General features: G+C 44.9%; 2 protein-coding genes across 3 annotated transcripts in view; both read left to right on the forward strand.

Moving 5' to 3' along the window:
- The first annotated feature begins 10,700 nt into the window (after positions 1-10,700).
- Positions 10,701-17,803, forward strand: myclb (MYCL proto-oncogene, bHLH transcription factor b). The gene is made up of 3 exons (XM_070985386.1): positions 10,701-10,987; positions 11,840-12,556; positions 14,470-17,803. Exons 2-3 carry the CDS (start codon positions 11,884-11,886, stop codon positions 15,267-15,269), a joined length of 1,473 nt encoding a protein of 490 aa, XP_070841487.1. The 5' UTR covers positions 10,701-10,987; positions 11,840-11,883; the 3' UTR covers positions 15,270-17,803.
- A 685-nt stretch (positions 17,804-18,488) lies between these two features.
- Positions 18,489-26,494, forward strand: part of trit1 (tRNA isopentenyltransferase 1) — a 31,359-nt gene continuing 23,353 nt past the window's right edge. The window contains exon 1 of one of the 2 annotated variants that reach the window (XM_070985416.1): positions 18,489-18,673. In XM_070985416.1, coding sequence (XP_070841517.1) covers positions 18,515-18,673 — 159 coding nt within the window. In that variant the 5' untranslated portion in view covers positions 18,489-18,514. The remainder of the gene's footprint in view (positions 18,674-26,494) is intronic. The other variant, XM_070985417.1, reaches the window with a different exon arrangement.

The following is a 26,494-nucleotide window of genomic DNA, read 5'->3' on the forward strand; positions in this document are numbered from 1 at the left end:
ATGGTCTGCAGCAGCAGCAGATTGTGTGTAGGCACTGAGCACTCACAATGTGGCATTTAGAGGGTGCCTTACGTCAAACGCTGGACAATCTTGAGAAATTCCCACAATTCTGCTGGGTCACCCTGACAGTTCATCAAATGTGATGCAGTAAAAGTCTGTGTTATATGTATATTACTACGTAACCATCCCAGTTCCTCTGCACATGTTCTCATACTGACCACGAGAGCATGCACATACACACAGTGCTCTTCTTTTGTCTGCGAGACAGATGAGATAAGTGTTCTCAGTGATGATCTGTGATTACACAAAAAGAAAATTGGATTTTCCTCTCATCCCACGGCGCAAGAGATTGGATCTGTGATCGGAGGTGGTCTCCCATCTTCTGAAAAACGGAAAACCATCTTCACCTAATAATACTTCACTTGCATAGTTGAGTCTTGTTGGCACAAGAGTTATCATTTACAGGGACCATAATCAAACTCAATAACAGAGCGTGTCATATTCATATAGACACACCAGACAACTTATTAATGTAACTACAGTATGCACAAGCTTTATGGCATTGGGGGAGCAGCATAATGAAAAGGATCATCTGGGAAATCTCAGATATATATAAGTCTAAGTGTAATGATGTCATCAGGGTTGTACAAGATTATAACCAATTTGTCTATTACATTGCACTATGGGAAATGTAGGATCCAGTGTCTTTGGAGCTTGACCTGTCTCCCATGACTCTGAGTCAGTATCTCTGGCCACCTAAATGCAATATTCACCCTCTCTTTAGCTCTGTTTTTGGTCTCTACCAACTCCTGAAGGAGAAAAATGCGAAGTGGTATTTGGTTGCTAAATGTTCTCCGAGCACTGACTGAGATTAATGCACCAGTGTACTGTAATAAATTAGGCACTGTACTATGAGACAATGCTAACAACTGAGGCGATCCGCGTTGACAGTCTTGTTTTGTTTTGAATCATCTTTGTGTGGAAAATCACACCCACAGGCCAAATAGGCATTACCCCAGCCCTCAGAAAGGCAATTAATCTTAATTAGGAATAATTACGAGGTGGTCTCTCTTGGTTCCTTTAATCTCCACTTACCCTCTTCTGTTGTGTGGCTAACTATGTTTATAGCTTGTACATTTCTGACGAGAGCCTGTGGAGAACGAAAACAGACGTGGTTTTCTTGTCTCATCTGCAGTTGACAGGGCCAGTCCATTTGAATTACAAATAGCACGTCTCAGGGCCATCACGATATATAGATAGATTAGGCAAATCTATAAATCTATATGATCAATTCTACCTCATTTTTTACAGAGGAAACAGCACACATGCGCTGATAGTTCAGTTCATGTCAGCTATGCATTTTACTAAACTCGTGAGTCCTTCCCAGCTTTCCAGCAAATCCACACATTGTTTTGCTTAAAGTCAATGTAATGAAAACGTGGAAGGTAACGCACAGATCTTCCTCTCTCATCCTCCTCCGCTCTCCAACCAACACAGATGCCTCCGTCTATCAGTCTTCACTGTTGACAAGCCAAAGCCACACTCCCTCTTTTGATCTCTCTGCAGGGCCCTTTGTGAGTGTGTGTGTGTGTGTGTGTGTGTGTGTGTGTGTGTGTGTGTGTGTGTGTGTGTGTGTGTGTGTGTGTGTGTGTGTGTGTGCCCATCTGTGTCTGGGCGCCCATCTGTAGGTTACCACTCATCCCTGCCTCTCCTGCCCTCAGGCTACACGACCAGCTCAGGGCCAGTATTCAGCAGCCACTGCACAGACTGAGCACCCCCATCCGTCCTTTAAAACAGCGAGGGGTGAGTTTTTTAGGATTAAAAAACAAAAACAAAACACTCTTATTAAACTGAATCAGAAATTAGAGCTGTGACAATTAAGATACCACAGATTTGTCCTAATTGGCTTCTTGTCTATTTAGTACACATGCTGGTAATCCTATCGGTGCAGCCCAACTTCCGCTATGCACTTCAGTTACTAGCTCACCATGGAACACCAAACACCTCTAACCATGTGGAGGAGCCACCACAAACAAATTTATGTTGTTGTTGTTGTAACAAAACTTTCCGACTTGGTGTTCAAGCTCCTGCCACATGCAACTCCCGACTCCTTCACTGCCATTGCCTGAAACTAAAAATTATTCCTTCAGCCCTTACATTAAACATTCATGGTCTAAAGCATTTGATTAGAGCGCGTTGAAGTCAGCATTCACCCTGGAAATGTGAACGTATTAGCCAACAGTTGCCTATTTACACATCCAGCCGACACATAGCGGATCTGAGTTCAATATTCCAATAATTTGTTTTTGGTCTCCACTAACCCCTGAGAAAAATATCTCGTTGTTCATCTGTTGCTTGGAACCAGGCCAGGTTGCGAACAATGGGTTCAACAGAGCTTTTTCAAGCTGCTTGCGACAGTTGAAAACACCTGAAGCAATTCAATGAATCAAAACAGCAAAAGTTCTGGTCTGTAAAACCCAAACAATGAGCTGAAAAATGCCAAAATGCTCCACAGAGTTGATGAACTGCAGAATCTGGGGGAAAAATCTCAGTGAATTTGTTGCTGAGACTGTTCTTTCATATTACTCACTGACATTTGACCTTTTACTTGCAAGTAAATAAGAAAATTGATTACTGCAGCTTTAAATGTGTCACCTGTACAAATTAGGTAAGCACTGTCAGTTCACAGCGGGAGACGATGGATTTTCTTCCACAGCCCAAAGGCATGCAGGTCAGTGGTGACACGGAGTTGCTCATAAGAAGAAGAAGAAGAAGAAACTGCACTTTATTTATCACACACAACAATGCAATGCACCACATGCACACACGCCATGCTTATGTGAAATTAATTCTCTGCATCTGACCCATCTTGGTCCGTTGTTCCTCCGCGGCAGACCAGGAGCGGCGGGCTGCCAGCCGACAGCGGCGCCCGGGGACCCATCCTTTTTGTCACCATTGGTCAGGTGGTGATCTTCTTGCCTGTTTTAAGTGGGGGTTATTAAGGAAGAAACCCCGGGTGAACACGGGGAGAACAAGCAAACTCCACACAGAAAGGCCCCCTTTTTCCTCGAGCAGCAGGCACCGAGTGAATATGAGTGACAAGGCCTGTCTGTCTGTGTTCAGGCTGTGATGGACTGAAAGGTCGAGGGTGTTTCCCAAGTGGGTACCTGATGCCGCCACCTGTGACGAGTAAAAACATCCAACAAGAAATGTTGACATGATTTTCTTTGACAGGGATTTCTTGGTAAAGTAACATCAATCTAACTTGAGGACCGTATCATTGAAAAGCAGCTTTATAAACTGTTATCTGAGAGACATTTATTTCCCAGATTCTCAAATGGGAGTAACAAAGCTACATACATCACAACTTCAATTGTAGCATTTGATTGTGTTCATTTTATTTTAGACAGTGTTTTTGGCTGCAGGCTGTTCGACATCTGCTCTGCATCAGTGTGTTTGCCAGGATTTTGTTGTCTGCACAAACACACATAGCTTGTTCTGTATCAGCTTGTCAAGGTTACATCTTCACTGTGTTCAAAAGCAATGTGAGGTCTTCAGTCTTGTTGGCAGGCAGAGAGCAGATTCAAAGCTGCAGCCTATAGTTGATACTTCCTTGTCTGTAAATTCTTGGATGAATGAGTACAGCGCTCTCGCTCCAATGTACATCGAGAAATATCACATTTTAGATGATGCTGCCTTGACAGTTTTGCCCTCTTGTGGTTCCACAATCCACATTTTGTACAGCGTGTACAAAACACAGAGCTGTAGAATTTGACTGAGCATGCAGTTGGGTGGTTAAATTAAAAAAAAAAAAGAAAAAAAAGAAGAGGAAAAATGCAGACAAAATAGAAATGCTGTCTCTGGGCATTTTCAGCTTCAAGGCTAGTGTGCCAGTGAAGGGGGCAGAGCATTAGGTCTCACCACTAGATGTCTCACTCCTGAACAGTATGTTCTGATCTGCTGCAGAGAGGACACAGTGGGTGAGGAATTCATGCAATGTACCGAAACAGCACAGGGACACAGAGATGTTGTGTTTGGTTTTGAGGTGACGGCATCATGTTTGCAGTTATGATGGATGTAGTGGCGGGTAAACGTTCAGTTTATGGATTGCAAATTGTACTATGATCACAAGCTACTCTAAACGTTATTTTTGCATCAACAAACAATCAAATTGCTATGTGCATCTGCAAAATGATCAGTCGTGGTGACAAACCCACAGATAATTGTCACCTGAGACTGCAGCTCCCCTCAGCTCTAAGGAACTTTACAGCACCTTTGAGCTCACTGTTCTGGTTTTCTGGCCCTGAATTTTGCTGCTCTGATTGGCTCTCACAACTTTCATCTGCTGTTTCCAGAAGCATCAGGTGACTGATTCAAGCTGAAAAGCTGTTAGTTACCTGCCCAGTACCAAACAGTATACATACTAAGTTAGCAACTAGCTGGTGGGAGTTAGGATTTAGCAGCAAAGAGCAAGGTACTGGAGACCAAATCATGCTAATTTGCCAGCTAACACATGAGGATGCAGCTTGTTTTGCTGTCCCCAGTTGAAAAAGATGGTGAATGCAGCTTTAAATGTTTCAAAGGTTATAGAAGAACACATGCTTTGATATGATTGTTTTTCATGTAATTTGACTACTAGTACGAGCGAACATGATACAAAAAGTCTATTTCCTTCATAAAACATGATCGAATGTTTGTCTGTTTGTCAAGTCGTTTGATCATCACCAGCTGGAAGCCACATGTGCTTAATTCTCATTTTGTATTTATCATTGCATCATCGTTAACCACTAACACTGCAGGATGCCTGAAGTCCCGTTGACCAAAAAGGAACTTGTCTTCCCCGAACTGAACATAATATTTCAGAAAATCAGTGGTCCTCTTCAAAACAGCTGACCTCTCTGCTGGCAAAGAACAAAACAGCGACGGCCACAAGAGCTGAAGTACATCCTGACTCTGCAGACACATTCAAAACAATGAGCACAGTTGGTTATAAGACACACACGCTGATAATTTCCCAGACATTTCGCATACGTTATGTAATGCAAATACAGAACACAAGGCAATTTATCAAAGGAAATATTATCACACTACTGTTTGCTTGTATTTATTTACTATGCTCGTATGCATATATGTGGGATTATCTGTACTCTGTTGACAGAGTGTGTGTGAGTTTGTGTACAGATCTGTCAGTGTGTGTGTATATGTGTCAGAGTGTGCAATGCTTCAAGAATGCTCAATAACACTGCCCTGCCAAATATCAGTTATGTAATTGCATCGCTTTCTTCAAGTCTGTTCCTGTGAACTGCTATTTCTTCACCTCCCTAAATCTCCATCGTGCTGTTTCTCTTTTTCTCTCCACCCTGTCTCTCCCTCCTCCCCCTCACTCCCTTGATATATAATACCTTTTCCCTCCCTTTCTCAGTTCTCTCTACATTCTTCACATCCTCCTTTAATTCATTATTTTGCTCAGAATCTTTCTCCTCCATTTCCCCCCTCTTCTCCTCTCCGTCTCCGCCAGACACTTCTTATTCACTTGCTTTCTGACACACACACACATGCTCATATACCCCTCTCTTCTTCACACTCACACCCTCTCTCTTTACCTCTCTCTCTCTCTCTCTGTGTCTCCAGGGTACAGTCTGTGCTGACAGCCTGTTCCTCCAGAATTGATTTCTACCCAGAATGCAATAAAAGTCACTGAAGAAAGAAGAAGAAGAAGAGCAACGGAGTAACAAAAGCTTGTCAGTCATTGCTGCTGATGTGTGTGTGCATGCATGTGTGGGTGTGCGCATGCGTGTCTGTGATTTGGGTTGGTCAGTTGTACGCGCTCGTGCAGACGCACACACACACACACACACACACACACACACACACACACACACACACACACACACACACACACACACACACACACACACACGCAGTCTAGAAAGTTGATTTACCTGTCTGCTCATTATGGTGTGTTTGTTACATGTGAAAGCAATGAGCTCTGCTCACTCTTGGTATTCAGGGTTCAGTCATGTCCTCATCAGGCTGAATGGATTTCCTGCCACCTTGATGCTTTTTCCATAACTGCTAATCATTAGCTGTGCTGCCATTTGATTAAAATCAATTTGTCATTTGATTACACGCAGCTGTTGTTTTTGCACAGATATTGTTCTATACAGACAGTTGTATATACAAAGATTATAGAGCCAAAGATACACTGCAGGACAGCAGTGGGAGCCAAAATTGATGGCGCGCTGTAGTTCCTGCTTTGATTTTCTAGTTAAATGGGAAAACATTCTCCCACACATTACTGGAAAACCCATATATAACCTTTTATTGCTTGGTTCAGGCTCAGGAAATCATAATTATTTCTGTGTAATATTGAATATTCATGATTAAATAAGGAGCAATCAAAGCTTGATAAAAAGGAAGCTTTAGGTATTATTAAGAGTGTAACTTGCCAAAATGTGGTGGTTTGATCCAAAGTTAATTGGCTGGTCTGGCAAGATAAGCAGGCAAATCCACAACTGTCATCAGACTTTGTGTTTTTAAACTCTGACTGGTGCACAGGCGTATGCAACATCACCTTTTTTCCAGCATTTGTGCAGATTTTGAGATAACCGTCTCTACAATTCCTGCCCTTATCCCATATAAAAGAGAAGTAAACTGAATTTCATTTGTGGTGTTCACAGTAAAGACGCAAGAGTGTGAACACTCATCAGCTTCATTTAACCAAAGAAAAACTCCCTCAAAACTGTATTCTGTGCTAACAATAAGGCTGTTTTTGGAAAGAAACTATTCTCATGAATTTTTCAAATGACAGGTTTTTTTAATGCTGAGAGCAGCTCAATTTTCCAATTTCTAATACAATGGAAGTTCATTGTATTATAGTCACGGCAGAAATGGGAGAGAGGACGTCTCATTTTGGACAAAAAAACTTTTCTCTCCTTCGTTTGATACCACAAGAGTGAAGTGATAAAATGAAAAGAAGTAAGGATGGGTTAGACGTGGCTCAGAGTGCAAAAGCTCGATATAATGAGCATCTGGACTGAAAGGCAATCCTCTCCCTCACCGCGCGCGCGTGTGTGTGTGTGTTAGCATGTCGGTCGGAGGTCAACACCATCCAGTGGGTAGCAGCTGTCACTTTTCCTCTCCAGTTTCCTGGAGTGAATCTGTGGCGGCCCAGACATCACAGACACACTGATGGGTGTGTCCCAGACTAGGTGTTCATTGATCAGTCTGGAAGGTCAGAGTCAGGTGGAGTCGGGGCGTTTGGAGGAATGACGAGAAGGGTGACCCGGGGGGGACCCTTGTTGTCTCATCTCTCCACCTGTGTCCCCAGCCATCTCTCCAGCTCCATCCCTTGTTTGCGTCTTAATTCCTCCCTCAGCGCAATAAATCATCCCTTTACACACACAGAGCAATTACCTGTTATGTAAATACTAATATTCCTAATGAAAGATGAATTCATTTGTATATTTATCAAGTAAACAAAGTAAGCCTCTGTGAATTTACATTCCTGTCTGTGTGCTGCTTTTCTTTTCTAGACTGAATGCCGTGGGGAGCGCTCAACTATTTCTGATCATCTGTTTCAAATCAACGTGTAAATCTAATCAGTACACATACGTTCATTTGCATACATTTTGCTTTAAAATATCATTATGAAGTAAATATTGATTGCACAAAGTAATGGCTGGAGAACAATGACACCATCAGCTTTTCAATTGGTTCCTTATAAGCCACCGGGTATGATCACCCAGGAAAATGGAGGCTGGCTGGCGATCCAGTCCCTGCTCTCATGTCTCTATTATAGATTAATCAATGAGCTCACAGTTTTTCTCCTCATGTTTTCTTCTACTCCACCGCCGACACCAACCTGTTGTGACACCAAAAGTTAGCGGGGCACATGCGCACACACACGCAGGTTTATTCAACAAAAAACCTGCATTTCTTTGTTCATTTCCTTCTAAATTTTGGTTTTCTCTGTCTTTGCATAATTGGTGTGATTATTTTTATCATCTGCAGTATTCTATGTGATAAAGTCATATCCTGCACTTTGCTGCCGCTACGACAGCCCCATGGGGATCATCAGCCTCATTTCATCTAATCTCATCTAATGATTAGAAGAGACCACATTATATTAAAATGAAACACAAAGCTGCAGGGGCAGCACGGATGGAAAACATTAAATCTTGTATGCAAGTGCTATAATCTTTGATTTTGGGAGAACCCATAACACTCTAACTTTTCGCTGATATACTGAGTTGCTGCGCTATTAATTCTCCTGACATGTTTGGGTGTATATGTGAAAAGCAGTGAAGAAAGTTGAGAGCGGTGACCGCGGCACAAACAGGACACTGAGGTTATGGGTGATGAAGTGAAGTTTTATCACAGCTGCTGTCCATTAAAACAATAGTTCACATAGCATTTATGCTAAGCTAAGCTAACTGGCTTCTGGCTGTTGTGTCATATTTACTATACCGGCATGAGAGTGGTGTCAATCCTCCCATCTAACTCTCAGCAAGAGAGTAAATGAGCATGTTCCCCCACAATGTTGAACTATTCGAGGTTGTCAAGGTTTGCATTATTTATGTTGTTACTTTAAGTTGTTGCAAGCCAGCAGTATAACGTTAAATATTAATATGTGTCGTGCAGATCAACGCCATCAGCCTCTCCATTCTGAGAGCAGATACCACTTAATTGGTACCTCATGAGTGATAATGTTTCACTAATCCTAAGAGACTACGTCTTCTACATCTGCACTGTGTGTATGGGTGCTTCATAGCAAAAAAAAATAAATCTAGGGAGATAGATCAGAGGTTCAGCACACATCACAAGGACCCCTCCTATTTCCATGCAAACAAGGCTCACTAATCCGTAGGGGAATTACTGTAAATTAGCTATTTCCCTCAGAGACCTTCCACAACACTTTCATGGAGTAAGAATGCGCATGAAAACATTTTCCAGAATCATATTTACATTTCAATATCCATGAAATATTGGCTTTAAACAGGAAAGTGCATATTTTGTCCATATAAATGATTTAAAGAGTAGGGGAAAGGTGGCTAAACTCACATAATCTACTTATTTTATCAAAAAAAAGACATTTCTTTTGTGTTCTTTTTAAGGAGCTGGTCCTTGCACCCATTCACTTTTGATGATTAATTCAAAGCGGGGAGGCAGATTAAGCATCTCAAAGTATGTAACAAGGCAGAAGACAGAGAGGGATGAGATAAAAGCGGCAAGAGAAAGAGGGATCAGGAGCAGGACAAGATGAGAGAGAGAAAGTGATACAGACGGGGAAATTGAAAGATTGACGCTTCTGTTTCTCCAGTCTGTTAGTTCTGCGTCTTTGTAGGCTCTCTCCTGGGAAACAGAGATTATAACCCTCCAAAGTCTCCCCGTTTCATGTAGGGTCAAGAGCTTTTTGATCAGGGGTGACTGAGGATAAAAGCGCAAGAGGAGGGCTGTGGTGGGGGGAACAAAAGTAGGCAAGAGTAAAACTGAGGAGAGAAGAATATAGGATGAGTGGCAGGAGATGGGGTTTGAGGGTATGAGGTGTGGGGGTGGGGTGGGTGTCTGAAGTTTGATGGGAAGATGAGGTGGACAGACAAGGATTTCACGCTGTCTGCCTCGCCGTCGAGCTGGAGAGGGAACTTCAGAGGAGCAGTTGTGTAGGAAGGATGTTTCTCAATCGTCATCCTCAAGAGCGAGTGTGCCAAAGTTTGTTGCGGCACAGTTCCATGCCTCGAATAAAGGAAAGGCTGAGATGGTTTCGTATGGCAAGAAACACAAGTGTCAGCAGTTGTTGGAGCGCGTCCGCGTGTGTGCGTGTGCAGCTGTCGAGGAGACACACAAATGACATGGCAGACACAGAGCGTTGCTTGCATATTGACTCTCTCAGAGGGAGGGCTCTACATCATAAGTGTGATATTGATTACAGAGACTATGAGATGCATGGACCTCATTAGACGCTGCAGCCATATGTCTACATGAAACCACTGCTGCCCTCTCACACACGCTCACATGTACACACACACACAAAGTTGTAATCCTATCTTAGTGAGGACCCTCATTGACTCATTCACTAGCCCCTTACTTTAAGCCCAACCATTACAAGTAACTGCCTGAACCTGAACCTGAGCCTAACCCTCACCCTGACCCAAAACTAGACCTAATTCTAGCCTAACCCTTTAAACCTGGTCTCAACCTTCAAAGCGACCTTTGAGGATGTGAGGACTATGCAAAATGTCCTTACTTTCCAAAAATGTCCCCACTCTAACTTGGGTCCTCACTATGTAGTGTTTCCATCATTTTTGGTAACCTAAGTCTTCACCCTATAATTTAATAATCTACATTATGGGGACTTTCCTTTATGTCCCCACATCATGAGTAACACATGGTCACACAGACACACATCAAGAAGTGCTTGTTGTGGAGGACACCCTCCTTATTAATGCCTTTATATGCAGCCTGATGATTATACACAGGCGCTCGTGCATTAGCACAAGTGTGTTTACAGTCACACACACATTAACATGGTGTTATTGTGTTTGCATAAAGATTGCAAAAGCAAAAGGGTGTCATCTTACGAAATCAGTGTCATACTGGCTCTCATAACATCCCCTCTGCAGCGCATCATGGGTGATTTGAGTGTGCTGCACCTTTAAACGGCAGGCGTGGCTCTCCTACTACGACCCGCCTTTTTATGCATAATAGCCAACTCTCCGTCCCCCGGATCATATAGTGCAGTTGTCGGCAAAGAAAAGTGACCACAGCCAAAGCTTGTCCAGCCCTCTGAGCGGCGGGACGGAGACCAAACGGACTCATTTACCTCCGCGACTGTTTACAACCTGAAAAACACACCAAGCGGATCTGCGCGAAAGCGCACATCTGAGCCAGATTCTCCTTAAGGAATCACTGTGGCCGCTGCCTTTTGGACACATTGCGCACGGCGGATCCATGAAGACGCAGGCAGCTTTTTTACTCTCAACACCAGGTAAAACTCTCTTTAGTCTGCCCCTCTCACGAGGGTGTCAACACACACACACAGACGCAGGGACAGACTCTTCAGGTCGTAAATGAAGTGTGTGTTCGCAGCTTTCCGGCGCGCCTGCGGCTTAATTAACTGATCGGCGCTCTTTCAGTCGCAGCTGAATTCTTTGAGCTTGATAAGGACTTGGGCAGCGGAGGAGTCAGATAAACTACTTTACGCACGACTCCCCAGCCTGACCGGGTTCGTTGGCAGGCAGAACGGGTACCTGTCTATCCAATTAATGAATTTCAGCCTACTTTCATCTCTATTTTCTGCCGAGCAGTCAGCAGAAAATCGACCCCCCTACCCTCCTCTCTCCCTCTCTGTCACAGTATACTACTAAAACAGTGTTATGTAATGAAACACTGTTGCGAAACTTGAACTTCTCAGCAGCAACAAAGCGTAGCCTAGTTTAACTTTAACTTTGCGACATTTAACTTAAGCATAGTATTTACGCCTGGAAAAGTCCTCCTAGCTGTGGGCTGGTTCAGCCTGTGGATGGTACCCCACTGATTAACCTTATAAGGACTCTGTTGCAGGCCTAGTCTTAATTGGCACATCATGTTCTCATACAGGTGCTTAGTTTATCTGTCACACCTCGCTGGGTGTTTTTCTCTGAACCGTCGGGCAATGTTTAGCTCTGAGAAACCATATAATTAAACCAGCATGATGCATCCAGAATAGCTGCATTATGCACGGCCACAAAAATCAACCCATTCCCCCCAGAAGGCAACATGTCTAGGGACAGGGCTGTGTTGTATTTTGATGAGAATGAGGCTCAGTTCTCATACAACTGTTGGCTCTATCCCTGTTCAGACAGAGGGAACAGGGAGTGATTCACCCCACTGCCTGCAGCCCCCATGCCGGGCATCAGCTCCACCGCGCCTCGTTATGAAAACTGGGACATGGACCACCTCGACCATTACCAACATTATTTCTACGACGACCACCACGACCCGGATGAGGATTTCTTCAAGTCCACAGCACCCAGCGAGGACATATGGAAGAAATTCGAGCTGGTACCGACCCCGCCCATGTCCCCGGTCCGGGCGGTGGAGGGGTCGGCCAGGGTCGGGCTGCTCTACCCATCTCTGGGGGACAAACTGGAGTGGGTCTCTCAGTTCTTAGGGCAGGAGGAGGAGCAGCAACAACAGCAGCAGCAACAGCAACAACAGCAGCAGCAGCAGCAGGACCTGCCCTGCAAGCTGACCACGGCCAGCGACTCCTTCGGGAACCTGAGCTCCATCATCATCCAGGACTGCATGTGGAGCGGCTTCTCGGCCGGGCAGCAGCTGGACAGAGTTGTAGGGGAGCGCTGCGCGTCCTGTCCCGGGACGGGAGCCGCTGCCAAAGTCGCAGCTGGCTCCGCCGTTACGTCCCCGGGAAGAGCGCACAGTGCGCCCACCGACGCGTCAGCCCTCAGCGGACTGGCGGCGGACTGTGTGGACCCGGCTGCAGTGCTCACTTTCCCTTTAACCGGTGGATGCAAGAAACAGGTGTCCTCTGCATCAGAGTCTCACACCGACTCATCAGGTCAGTAACAGACGGAATATGCAACATATTGGACTTTTCTATCGAGAGAAACATTTTACTGTAACAGCTCTTCTTTGACTCACTTTGAGGTGAAGAGAGCTTTATGATTCTGTCTATATCCTGTATGTATTTGCATGCTGTAGCCTACTGATACTCTATCGATGGTTCAGTGACCACCATCACTCATTATCACAGTTTTCTCATTGTATTTAAATATTATTCCTTTTATTTTCTAAAAAGTCATCTACTTTGTCTCATTTGGCTGTCCACATGGATTTTATTCCAGCAGTTTTATATATATATATATATATATATATATATATATATATATATATATATATATATATATATATATATATATATATATATAAATTAGGGTTGGACTGGAGGTTTATCTGACCTGAAATGTCCTGTTCCCTTCTCTCATTTAGTTAATATTTTGCTTTGATTAGCCATTATCTGGCTGTAAGGGCTGGCATGGCACATGACTGCATTGCGTTACCTTGGTGCATGCAACACATGCTTCAAGCCCACAGAGCGACACGCCCATTGAAACATCTGCTGCTTGGCCGGGCTCCAGCAGACCAGCTGCTACCTCTCCCTGCTCCTCCAGTCTGACTTATGATAACAATATCCTCTCTGCGCTCCCTGGCTCGGCTTTGACGTGAATTCAATAAGAGTTCTCATTATTGCTGGAACTTTATGTAACAAGGAGGGAAGGAAGGTAGACCCTCTTTTAGTTATTTTGTCTCGCCAAAATTTCCCCTGCCCGAGACCTCCTCTTTCCATTTCCAACCCATATGATTGAGATTGGTATGTAGGCTGCCATGTGATGTTGAGCTTGGACCATGCATAATGGTGTGTGGAATGCCACAAAGGGAACTTGTTGCTGCATTCCTCAGCTCAACAGGCTGCAGCTCCAATTGTGTCAGTGGGTGGATTTGGTCCGAGCCAGCCTGGGCTGTGAATAGAGCGGGATTAGCCATTTAGGAGGTCGGCTAGACCTGCTGAATTCTTTGACATGAGTTCGAGGCAGTGTTACACACCATTTCAGGGGCTAATATGTGCTCAAAGAGGAGGAGAATGAGCAATCATAGGAAATGAATGTAAGCTTAAGCTCCAGTAAAGAGCCATTATAGGGCTACTTGAGGGAATTCATTCTGTATGCCTTGTAATATGAGATGTCATCTTTTGTCATATAAATGCTGTTGTAAATAATAGGCCGGCGCCACTCCCTCTTCCCCCAGCATCTCTTTATGTGTTATTCAAGTAGAGATTACTACTTTCTGAGCAGTCAAATACACAGAGGTGCAATTACTTTAAAAGTGTGTTTCAATTTACACAAGCATTGCAAATCTCTCAAGAGTCTAGTCAGTTGGCGGAAATCAAGTCGCTAAGACCTTTCCTCATGTTTAATACCTTGCTTCCACTCTAGTAAATAGAGCAGCAAATTGTTTTAAACGTGTGCAGCGTTGAGTATCAGTCGGCTCGTTTTAGCAAGCTGAAGAGAAAATTTGCTTCTTCACCTAAGCTGTCTCTGCCTCTCATCCTCCCCGGGTCCACGTGAAGTGAGCCAGTTTCCACTCAGGGAGCTGACCTAATGCAGTGAATCATCACTCTGTGTGTGTGTGTGTGTGTGTGTGTGTGTGTGTGTGTGTGTGTGTGTGTGTGTGTGTGTGTGTGTGTGTGTGTGTGTGTGTGTGTGTGTGTGTGTGTGAGATCATGTAGATTTCATGAGGCCGTGTGCATTAACTTTTCACACAAGTATTTAATTGGTTTAAAGAGGCAGGTGAGTGTTACCAGTGAGGTGGCTCCTATATGTGACTCATCTCTCCAGCTTTAGCTGTCATCCTTCACCAGGTATTCTGCATAATCAAACACACAGCTTAATACCTTCCCTCTTGCCCTTTCAGACGATGAAGACGACAAAGATGAGGATGAAGAGGAGATTGACGTGGTGACAGTGGAGCACAAGCAGCAGCGCAAACCTCGTCGACTGGTCAACACTCGGAAACCAGTGACCATAACGGTGCGGGCCGACCCCCTGGACCCCGGCATGAAGCGTTTCCACATCTCCATCCACCAACAGCAGCACAACTATGCTGCGCCCTCGCCGGACACACTCCCCCCGCCGGCCGAGCCGCCTCGGAAGAGGGTCCGGCAGGAGGCCCCCACCCAGATCACCCAGCCGCACCAGAACTCTCATTACCACCAGCCCCGGCCCGGCCACGCCCCTCTGAACTTAGACAGCAGGAAGTCTCATGTGACCGTGGCCGGAGTCAGGTCAGAGTCCCCTAACCTCAGCGCCTCTTCTCCTACCTCCTCCGCATCACCTTCATCTCCTCCCTCCTCCTCCTCCTCCTCTTCTTCCTCAAGTTCCCATCCCCAAAGCTCTCCTTCAAAGGCCCACTTCCTCTCCCACCTGTCCAGCCCCCAGTCCTCGGACTGCGAGGACACAGACAAACGCAAGGCGCACAACTTCCTGGAGCGCAAGCGAAGGAACGACCTGCGCTCGCGGTTCCTGTCGCTGCGGGACGAGATCCCGGGCTTGGCGGACTGCCCCAAGACGCCGAAGGTGGCGATCCTGACGCGAGCGACGGAGTACCTGCAGCAGCTGCACACCAGCGAGAGGCAGAAGGCTCAGGAGAGGAAGCAGCTGAAAGCCAGGCAGCTGCAGCTGCTGCAGAGGCTGGCACACCTGAAACGATCCTGAGCGACGGGGTCAGCCGTCACCACACGTGTACACTCACAGAACTGAATGGGACTACATGAAGGAGAAAAGACACTAATGTTCACTTTGAATTGGTCACGTTGGAATAGTGCGGGTGGGTTTTTTTTATTTTTGTGGTTTGCACATTAGCTTTTGAGTGATTGACGAGGCCATAAGCCGGTCAGGGCGGCCAGCGAGGGACTGATCTGATGGGACATCTAACAGGCAGATTAATATCTCCATGGTTACTCGATATAGGTTTGTCAAACTGTTGTATTTCCCCCTGCTAAAAACTTTTGCTTGCTACAGGGCGGCTTGTGAATGCAGCAGCTTCTAGTTGAAAAACTGCTACAGCTGTGCTGTTTAACTGCTGCATGATCTGGTCAGACATTTCCTTGATTATGATAAGGCTTGGTGTGCTTGCACAGCAGTGACGTCTCCTCTTTCTATCAGTCTGAAGGGTTTCTCTGTAGAGCCCCCGCAGCCCCCTGCTCCTCAGCTCTTGGCATACAACTAGTACATTTTGTTATCAAGTTGCGTCTTCTTTTCCATTTTTTTTCTTTTCTCTTATTCCTCACACCATCTAACCTCTTCCTTCATTCTTTTTGCTCTTTTCTTCATGCTTTTTCCTTGTCTAGCTTTATGCTTGCCAGTGATGGGAATGCAGGGGGCTGCAGTGGGACTGCACTGAGCCATGCAACAATAACAACTGGAAGGATACAATATGTAGTGCTCCTCCTGGAATAGCTCAGGTTAAGTCCTAACATCTGTGCCTGCAGGTTTCCATTCATAACTTCAGCGTTTTCATCTCGCGTCACAAATGTTTCGACAGCAGCGCCGCGGCCTGTTTTGTAGCATCATTCGGAGAACTCAATATGAATTTAAATAAATGAGAAAATACGTTGCCATGCAGGCAGATTGATCCCATTTTCAATCAAAATCTGCAAATAAAAAAAAGAGGATTTTTAATAAGATTCCTCTCTATCTTTATTATTGTTGTGCCATGGAGAGCAGCCAAAAGGTGAATGGTGGCTTCATATGATCAACCAAAAGAAACTTACAGAATGGCTTAAATTGAATCAGTGTGTTTAAGCGACATGAAAAATACCAAGTTTTGCTTGAAGATGAAGTCCACTGAGTTCCAGCTGTACTTTTTTCATCTTGCTGTCTGATATATTTGTAATTTTATTTTATTTTTTTTTGCATTTGATGTAATGCCTATAGAAGCCTTTCAATGTATGTAGACTATCCTGTTGGATGTTATGTATATAGTATCCTTACTGTACAGTCCCCTCCAAACCAAAACCAGAGCTGTCTACTATACTCATCCTAGTTTTTGTTCGGCCCTGTGTCCTAAACTGGGGGCCAAGCTTGCCGGCTTTTCAAAGATAACTCAAAGCTTCTATTTTTGTTAATAAAAATGATTATGAAAAAGAGTCAAAATAAAACACTTACTGAACATTGATCACACTAGCCACTTTGTCAACACTTTATTTTTTTTTGCAATGCCTACTTATTTTCTTTACTGTTCATTGATTTTTCTGTCTCCGGGGTTTCTTCGTACAAGTCAGAGTTGACAAAAGTTTTATACTATATTTTCCTACCGAGCTGTGTTTCAGTGTGAGCTAATGACTGTTTTTGTTGTTGTAGCTGGCAGGGCTTTACTGGTGGTTATGTGCTGAAAATTGGCATGTATGCTCCGCTTTCTCTCTGCGGAGTGGAAAGCACCTGAATGCTCCTGTATCCAATCCAATCACTCAAGCTGTAGCACTCTCTTAAATCTGGAGCGGGTGGTGGTGGTGTTGGTGGGGGCGGGGGGGGGTTGGACTTAAGAGGATCTACCGATTAAACTTTAGTGACCTTAATGTTGCTTTTTTTTTTTTTTTTTGCAAGCCTGGTGCTCCCTATTGTCCCATAAGCCATGCAGCAGAGAACACTGTAGCCCTGGAACTAGTACTGTAAAATGACTCGATCATGGCGAGTAGCATGCTCCTACCAGCACTCAGGAAACTCCTAAGTAGTCTGTAAACTTTTGTTATAGGGTCATGGGCTGTTTTTTGAGGAAAACACCCCCCTGTTGTGATATGCTATATATATATAAATACCATAATGCCAAACCCACACAGACGATGTAGTTGGTTGAACAAATACTTCAGGATCTCATTCATGTTTCCCTTCCCCCCTTTCCTTCTTTTAAACTAGCTCCAATATTTTATCTGCTAATTAATTCAGCACAAGCCACCATTAGCTCTGATTTTGTCGTTATTTTATTTCACCAGGGTGCACCCACAGCAGTGGTTTGCCTCTTTTCTTTTCTTTTTTCTTCTTTTTTTCCCTGTTTTTGGGGTTTGTATTGGTCACTGGTCTCTGCTGTTGGCACAGTCATGGTAGCAGTGGATGTTGCTTACTTACTTTGGGAGTTCAACTATGGTGATTTTGGAGCCTTGTCTCAGCACTTTGTTTTTTCTCTGTACCTCATAAGCCTCTATGTATGAAGAGTAAGTCAGAAAAATAATAAATTCATGGTTTGACATCATAAACGGCCTGTTTACCATGTCTGACTGTCTCTTCCACACACACACACACACACACACACACACACACACACACACACACACACACACACACACACACACACACACGAATAATGATGATGTAATCAGTATTTTGCTGGATATAGATTTTATACAATATTACTGTATACATACATTTGCTTCCCATTAAAACCACCTGTGTGAGTGAACACACGCCCCCCCCCCACCTCACCCCCACCCCATCTACCATTTGTTCTGAGCAGTCTCTAAGGTAACCCATCCTGGCATTTTTGCCATGGCAACAAGCATCCTAGCTCGCTGCTGCAGAGCACCAACAGTTTCCATTGAAACAACACTAACTCTTCTTCATCCTCCCTGTAAAGGCATTTCACCATCGCTGTAAACATCGTCAACAATCTGATCTGTTCACAAATGCAGAAACAAGCGGAGAGCTGTGTGACTGGTCTGCCTTATCTGAACTGGTTTTAATGGCAGATAACTCCTCAGGTGTCGTTCACTGCGTTTAGTTTACACCTGCAAGACTGAGATGTGACAATAATTCCATTTATTTAGTCTCCGAAGAGGAGAGACCCTCCATCTATCAGCGTTGCCACAGTAACGGCTGCCTGTCGCCTGGAAACAGAGCCCACCTCTCCTTTCTCCGCCCACTGCGCATGCGCACGACCGTCAGCTGGGCGCCGAGGAAGCAGCAACATGGCGGCGTCCGCACGCATCGTGCAGTGTACCTTGCGGAGAGCGATGGCCCCGTCGTTGGTGGTGATTTTAGGAGCTACAGGCACCGGCAAGTCCAAGCTGGCGATCGAGATCGGAAAACGGCTTCAGGGGGAAATAATCAGCGCCGACTCCATGCAGGTAGGGAGACTGTTGACGAGGGGAAATGCGCAGGGAGTCCTTGACATGGCAGCCATAATGCTCGAGTGTAGCAGAAGAAAACATCTGCCGTTCAGCCAGATGGACGCAGATCCAAATACAAGCCAGCGGGCTGTCTTCTAACGCATCCAGTCAGGGTGAATGTGGAATTTGTATTTGGCTGAATGTCACTGTGCTGCATAGCAGGCGTTAGCAAAGGCGCGAGTCACACTGTGGAACCGACAGCACATATTCGTTACGGTCCGGCCTCTCGGTCTGCTCTGCCTCGTAGCCGACACTAAACCTCACCTCAGATACACTGGGACAGCAGAGGAGACCGTGTTTACCGTGTCTGATCCACATCAGTGTGTGTGCGCGTGGCCTGTGGGAGCCTGCAGGCTCAGCAGCTGGACAGCAACGTCACACATGACAAACATCCTCTTATACATGCAGCACGACCAGGTAACAGCTATTTAAAGGACAGTCAAAGCACCACTTAAAAGTGGTGCTTTGACTTTTAAAAACACACACTCACTATGGAAAGAGAGAGGATAAGACAGGATGAAACAACTTCTGCATGGCAGCTGTGTGTGTTCCTTGACTTCTTTCCTCCTTATCTTATATCTCTTGGTTATGGTGAAGACTTAAAGCATGCTTTAATTCAAGAACAGTGGAGGGAATGAAGTGTAAACCATTGATACTATATTATTGCAGAATTATAGCTTGGTGTGACATCACCATGCGAGGCAGTACAGGGAAATCCTAATCAGAAGATGACAGCAATAAGAGGAAATGAGAAATATAAAGCTGAAACTTAATTGTCACTGCAGCAAAAGGAAGCACAAGACTGGATGCATAGCATAAACTAGGAATACTGTCTGCAATATGAAGCATGCAAAATAAAGATGGAAGTTGCTATATAGACAATACTAAACAATACATAAGGAATGACAGACAAATAGTAGCTAATAAAGTGTGGAAATGAATTGCAATACATATCTGAATACAACAATTACACTTGTATGAATGAGATGAGGCAGTAAATGTGTGTTGTGTCTGCAGAAAACAGTGTTATACAGTGAAATACAGCTGTTGCAGAGTCAGATATTCAAGATATTCAAGAGAGAATGTATGCAGAATGAACTGCATGTGCTGGAGATCTAGGCCTCTTCAAAATAAACCGCACTTTGCCTGAAGGAGGAATGCGATAGTGATCGTTAAAGATGCCATTTGGGCCACATGATAGCAGTTTTAGATGTAGTTAAAAGGTTATATTGTAACCGTTTGCTTTGACACTGTAACGTATGTGGCAGCGGTGCTCTGGGCTAATAAAGCGAGATAAAGATGAATGGAAATCAGTCATGAGATAGTGTGTCCTGCAACACTGGAGTGCTGTCAGAAAAATATGGCTTTTGTTGCTCATCCAGTCGCAGTATGAATAACCATATTCATCAGGAAATAAAGGTTTGTCTGATAAGCAGCGAAATAAAAGATGCATGACCGTAAAACGTGACCGTGAAACGACAGAATAATCTGTGTGTGTGAGTGTGTGTTTGCCCGTCAAAGCCGTGACATTTAGAAAACTCTTCGGCTCGCCGTCTCTTTGCTCCTCTCTCTCTCTCTCTCTTTCTCTCTCTTGGCCCCGCCCTCGCTTGTGGTTCTCAGGCTCCGTTGCCGCAGCAACCAGAGGGCGTGCACACAAAAGAAAAGGTTGCGTACGGGTTTGAGTCTGGGTCACAACAGAGCGTGGACACACACACAAACACACACACACAGCAGCTCCACTTTATCCACGATTGCAGGAGCCAATCACATCATCTCCGCTCGCTCATCACCTTTCTCCTGTTTCAGCACCACCTTTCCCCCCCTCCTCCCTCCTGCCTCATTGTCCTTGAGAGTGTGCGTCCCAGCAGGGAGCGCCTCTTCCAGCAGTCACCTGGTACTGGGTAAACTGGGTTACGCTAATAACATTTCAGCCCAGAATATCTCAGCGACCAGCAGCCCTGGTGGAGAGAAACAGTGGCCTAGTTACAGCACGGCAGCCCCAGCCTGTCTCCGCTATCCCTGGCCTTGTTGCTGCCCTCCCGTTGGTGTGTGTGACAGCGAGGGAAAGCGAGAGGGAGACGTGCAGACGTGGAGCGAGCGAGAGAGACTGCTCATGTGAGAATGAGGCTGTGTGTAGGCTAGAGCTGGCCTGTGTTGTCTTTGGGATAGGAAACAGTCTGGTCTTGTTTGGGAGAAAGCAGCATTGTGCTGAGCTGGTGCATATTCAGCGCCGTGCTACGCCAGCCCAGCAGCTGATAGTGAATGGGCACGCTGTGGCCACTGGGAAGTGCCCATTGTCCTGGGGAGAATTGGTTCCCACACTCCCTAACGCTCCTATTGTGTTATTATCACCCCCCCCCTGCCCGTGGCCCCAGCCCCCATCCCACAGTTCATTGGACATGCAGGGGGATATTATTCACTCATTAAATGAACATGCTATCTATGGCACACACACACAAGTGCTCGGCTGTACTGTCAGTGAACGAGGCACTGCCAAATAGTGTAAACCCGTGGTTCCCAAAGTGGGGGTCCAGGGACCAGCAGGAGTCCCTCTCACTCCCTAGAAGCTGGAATTATGGGAAAATGTGTGAGTGTATAACGCTATACATGCACTGTACCCATCACTTATATATATATATATATATATATATATACATATATATATATATATATATATAGAGAGAGAGAGAGAGAGAGAGAGAGAGAGAGAGAGAGAGAGGTTGACCAGCACCATATTCACAATCAATTTACTATTTCTAAGTCTTTAAAATAGAATGATTTTCCCACTTCCTGTGTTTATTTTGCTCTTTACATTACATTAGTCTTAAATTACCACGCGCATGACATTACTGAGATCTTTCCAGGCTTAAATTGGGCTGTTTAAAAATCATCTGAAGGCTTCAGAGCTCTCAGTTTGAGCTCTCGGTGACCCTTGCTGTAGCAGGGACAGTCTGTATCCACAGATTTGAAATGAATGCCTGCAGTATATAATGTAGGTGTGTTTCAAGCCATTGTCAACTGCTCATGTGACAGCAGAGCACTGTGGGTTAGAGTTAGTGTGAATGGATGGTGTGTGGAAAAGTCTAGGCTTTGCTTTGGTGGATGAATGTGAGGGGATGTGACAAACTTTAAAGAACTTTTATAGCCAAAGTAGACACCTTGAGTGACAGGCATGTCCTGTGCATATGCTGTGTAATTACACTATGTCAAGGTCCTGAGTTCTTGCTGCACCGATTGTTTGATATGCACAAGTTGCAGGGTTTAATTGGCTGAGCCGGGCTTTTGATGAGCTGTAATGGATGGACATTTGTTAATCAAGTGTCAGCCTCAGAGGAGAGGATGATTTATCCATGTACGGCCGACTGACAGCACTTCGCAAGGCATCATTGGTAATAAGAAACATTTGACGTGGACGCTGGCAGTAAGCTGATGGGGCGAGTGCACTTCAGAGGTGATTCATGTGAGGAGTGCTCAGAAGCACCGAAACATTAGACCAGTTTGCTCGTCAGTCAAACGCTGCTGCAGATAACTGAAATATACGCTCTCACTCTTTTTATTAAGGCTTTTGGCAGCTGCTGGGCCACTGACAATGAGCAGACTGGCCATGTATTTCTTGCGTATTGTAACAGCCACTTGTGCTACTTCCTTCTGCGTAATTTGAAGGATCTGGAAAAGGCCATTTTGATGTTTTTGCACAGTTTAACTAAAGACATTAAACAATGCAATGCAGTTCTGACACAGCTGATTAAAGATATATTGGGATTCTGCAATATTGTGTTGCAAAGCTTTTGGTGTGCTCTATGCACAACCAGGACTCTAGTCTTGGATATTTTAGTTTTCCCGCAACACTTGAATGCACCAGCAAGACAGAGTTTTTTAAAAAACAGTTTGTTCTTGGAGCTGCTGTGTAATCTTCATTGAACTTTGACAAACTTAGATAGGATAACTTAACATTCAATGCCATTAATTTCCTGTCTTAAGAAAGTTACAGGCAGAATCTGAATTGATCATTAGTGATCTAAAGTTCTCACGCTTGCTCGCAGCCACCTGTTCAGTGCATTAAGTGATAACACATTGTGATCACAAAGTAATGTTTCACTGCAGGGTGTAAAAAATAGAGTGTGTGTTTGAGTTTGTGTGTGGGCGTTGCTACAGGGTGCCATACTAGGGCCATTAGAGGTCCTGAGGGCCAATTTAACAGGTCATGCACATGCATGCACCACGACATCAGTTTGTGGGACTATTGAAAGTATCGGTGGCTGGTGACCCTTTGCTTCGTGGGTGTGTGAAAGAAGGAGCTGCCATATTCTATGAAAGACAAACTGAGCAGTGAGGATGGTGACAAAGAAGGCAATTTGTCAGGCTTGTGCTTTTCTGCTGGATGTGAGAAAAGGGCCTGAGCGGCAGCAAAGCTGTCATGTGTCATCTTTGCCCTTATAGTCCCATAAAAGTGGAGAGAGGGAGGTCTTTCTTTGTGAAAACACCGGAGGCTCATTTGCCTTTAAGTCGTAACTTTGTTAATGCGTCGGCCATGTAGCCAACTGATTTGACCGGAGTGAGCGCTGCTTGTCTATTCAAAGGTTATGCTCGTTATTGCCTAGAGGTTGTTATGCAGAAACACACACATACACGAACACCAACTGCTTATCTACGCATTAAACACATCCTACACTCTTAAACTGCGCACCAATGTGTTATATCCCTCTAATTCGCTCGCAGTCATCCCTCATCCACCCCCCACCACTGTCTCTCTATCTGTCTGGTGTGGCTATGACCTGTCTGGGCTTTGACGTATCTGTTTGTATTGTAACTGAGGCGATGCTGCCTCCCACATCCGATTTATGATGCATCTTTTTAAGTAATCTAAGCCTGTGTACGAGCGAGACGGAAAAGAGAGCTGATTAACTCTTATTTTGATTGTGTGTGTGTGCGTGCGTGCGTGTGTGTAAATTGCAGTCTGCGGGTGTGGTGATGCGGTTGCCGCTACAGTAAAGCAGCGAGGGAGAGGAGGATGGCAGGATGGAGGAGGAGGAGGAGGAGGAGGAGGAGGGGAGGAACAACGGCATGAATGATTTATTAGTCTGGCATTACTGGGCCATTCCCCACAGAGAGACAGAGAGAGGAGAGGAAGATGGAGGGATAAATTGTTGAAGGATGCTGCCTTGAGGGAGGAGGAGAGAAGGGGTAAAAAAGAAAAAAGAGGCAGATAGGTATTCTGCTGGAAGTGTAGTGGTGGGAAGGATTCAGAGAGGAGGGTAGAAATACAGCAGAGCGGCTCACAGTTCGGTGTGTAGGGACGTGTCCACGGGTCAGAATAAGGACGAATTGTTCCATCCTCCTCTCTGGACCAGAACTGACTCATTACAGCTGCGGCTGCTGTTGTTTTTTGATCAAAGCTTACAATATTTGGGCTTTTTTATGTCTCTAAATCTTTTTTTTTTTCTGTAAAGTTACAATTTTCATGCAAAAAAAAAATATCACCGGTGTTTTCCACAGATTTTATTTTTGCAAAAAAGGCACTGAAATGTAATGTACAGCATCATGAGATCAATAAAGCAGCTAATGAAGTGAAAATTGTTGCATATTAGGCGTTCGCTGAGGAAGTGGCTTTTGTTGTTGAATATAGATGCGGTATTCAAACTCATATCCGATACCAGTGATATATTTAATATCTCATAAATTAAAAACGTGTAAACGTCTGTTTGTGATGTACAATCCTGACACCAAACTGTGAGAGGGGAGTCGATAGCAGAGCACAGAGGAACTAAAGCTCACGCTGAAGCGAGCATGTTCGAGGTTTGCGAAAAACTCTGGCAGTTTACGCCTGTTTCCGCTCTTTTCGCTAAGCTAACCCTCCCCTTGAGCTACCTTCGTATTTAATGGACAGATATGAGAGTGGCATCAATTTCAGCAAGAAGTCACAAATGAGCCTATTTTCCAAAAATGTTGAACCATTGCTTCCAGCGGAGTGGAATAGAAAACTGTGCTCGGATCAGTGACTGTTCTGCTGATGTACAGTCTGTTCGGTGAGGTCAGCATCGGGGTGTGCGTCCCATAAAAAGTGCACATAAAATAAAGCTAGCTTTACAGATGTTTTACAGGGTCTTTAATGTGGTCTCCTGTGGTCATCTCTGGCTAGAACGCAACACTTTGCAAGTGTGTTCATGAAATACAGGCGAAACGCTGATCTGACGCTACTCTGAAAGGTCTGCTGTATCCCCCTTTATCTTCTCTCTGAATCTTATTTTATGTCTCAATGACTGTTTGTTCTCTGCGTCTCTGCCCCCCACTCCACCTCCCCTTGCCCTCTTTCTTTCATTTGGCCAGGCTCCCCCCTTATTTATGTGGCAGAGGAACAGCTGTCTCGTGCAGGGCGTAAGGTTGGCCGGGCAGGCTGGCTGCAGGCTCTGCAGAGCTCGAACACTGAGCTCATTGTCACACACACACACACACACACATTCTTCCCTCACTCTCACACAAGCCACATGGTCACATCCATTTAAAAAGCGAGACAGGAAGGAGTAGGCAGCTGTGTCCGTGTAGCTGGGGCTCCACGAAAGTATATCAGTGTTAATTATGACGTGTGGAATTAGGAAAGCTGAGTGTGACGAGCGCGTCTCTGAAACGTTTCCTCGGCAACTTCCCGGAAGACAGTTTTTTTTCTTCATTGATAAAGAAATTGCACGACACATTAAGACTGCAGCTTTTACGGAAAGTAAATCATCAGATGGACTCATCTCTTTGCAGTTTAGAGTTTGCTTTTAAACATCTGCCCACGTCCTGGAAATGCCATGCATGCTGGCTTTTTCATGTTTATGCTGATCCTTAATAGAAAGCTGTTATGTGCGTTTTCTTGTTTGGTCCTCTGGTGGCAGGAAATCTGACCGGCTGAAAGCAAAGAGGAGCAACTTGCTCAGCACTAATCAATTCCTCCTCCATGTTTTGTTATCTTTTTGTCTCCTAATAAGATTATTCTGTGTCTTCCTTCCAACCTGGATGACACCAGAGTTTTATTTTTTGCATTATTTGACGTACTTGAGGACACTTAGTGCCTCCTTTTATTGTGACATCTTCTTTCAGTTTCCTGCAGCCGACGCGTAAACATGATTAGCTACGTTGATTTTCATCTTTGATTCCTTTATGACTCTGAGCTTGAACATCGGTGCAATTTGTAGCTCATTTCCACAGCCTCGTCTGGAAGTCTTCATCTCTTTCTCATTTTCTCTCTCATTTGCAGCTCCCCCTCAAAGCATTTTTCTCCTCATATCTTCCACTCTACTGGCTCTTTTCATTTTTCTGCTTTACACTCTGGTCCTCCTCTGCCTGCTTTTACTCTCGGGTCTCCTTGTCCTCGTTAAGGTGAAAATTAAAATCACGGCAGTCTGTTTTCTGAGAACACATGAACGTACATTGAGGAGTGCTTGCGTAAGGGTTAGCTGTGGACCTCACAGTGGCAGGTAAGAATGAGCAAAATGAGGGGGATTGTGAAGGGGAGGACAGGTGGAGGAGATGAAACTTTACTGCTGGAGAGAAAGAAAGGCAAGATTTGGGAGAACCAAGGTGACATAATACATGATCTTCCTCTGCAGATGGGACTGTTTCCTTTCGACCAAACTGCACCCATCAACAGCATCATTGTGCATCAGGGGCTCGTTCTTGTGACGGCGTGGGATGTGAGCATTAATGGCGCTCTCCTGTGCTGAGCTGTAACGTTAGCTAGCAGTGTTGTTAGCGAGAAACTAATCTCCATAAGTTAGCAATGCCAGATCTAGGGTGAGG

This window comes from Chaetodon trifascialis, chromosome 17 (genome assembly GCF_039877785.1).
Source record: "Chaetodon trifascialis isolate fChaTrf1 chromosome 17, fChaTrf1.hap1, whole genome shotgun sequence".
Taxonomy (NCBI): Eukaryota; Metazoa; Chordata; class Actinopteri; order Chaetodontiformes; family Chaetodontidae; genus Chaetodon; species Chaetodon trifascialis.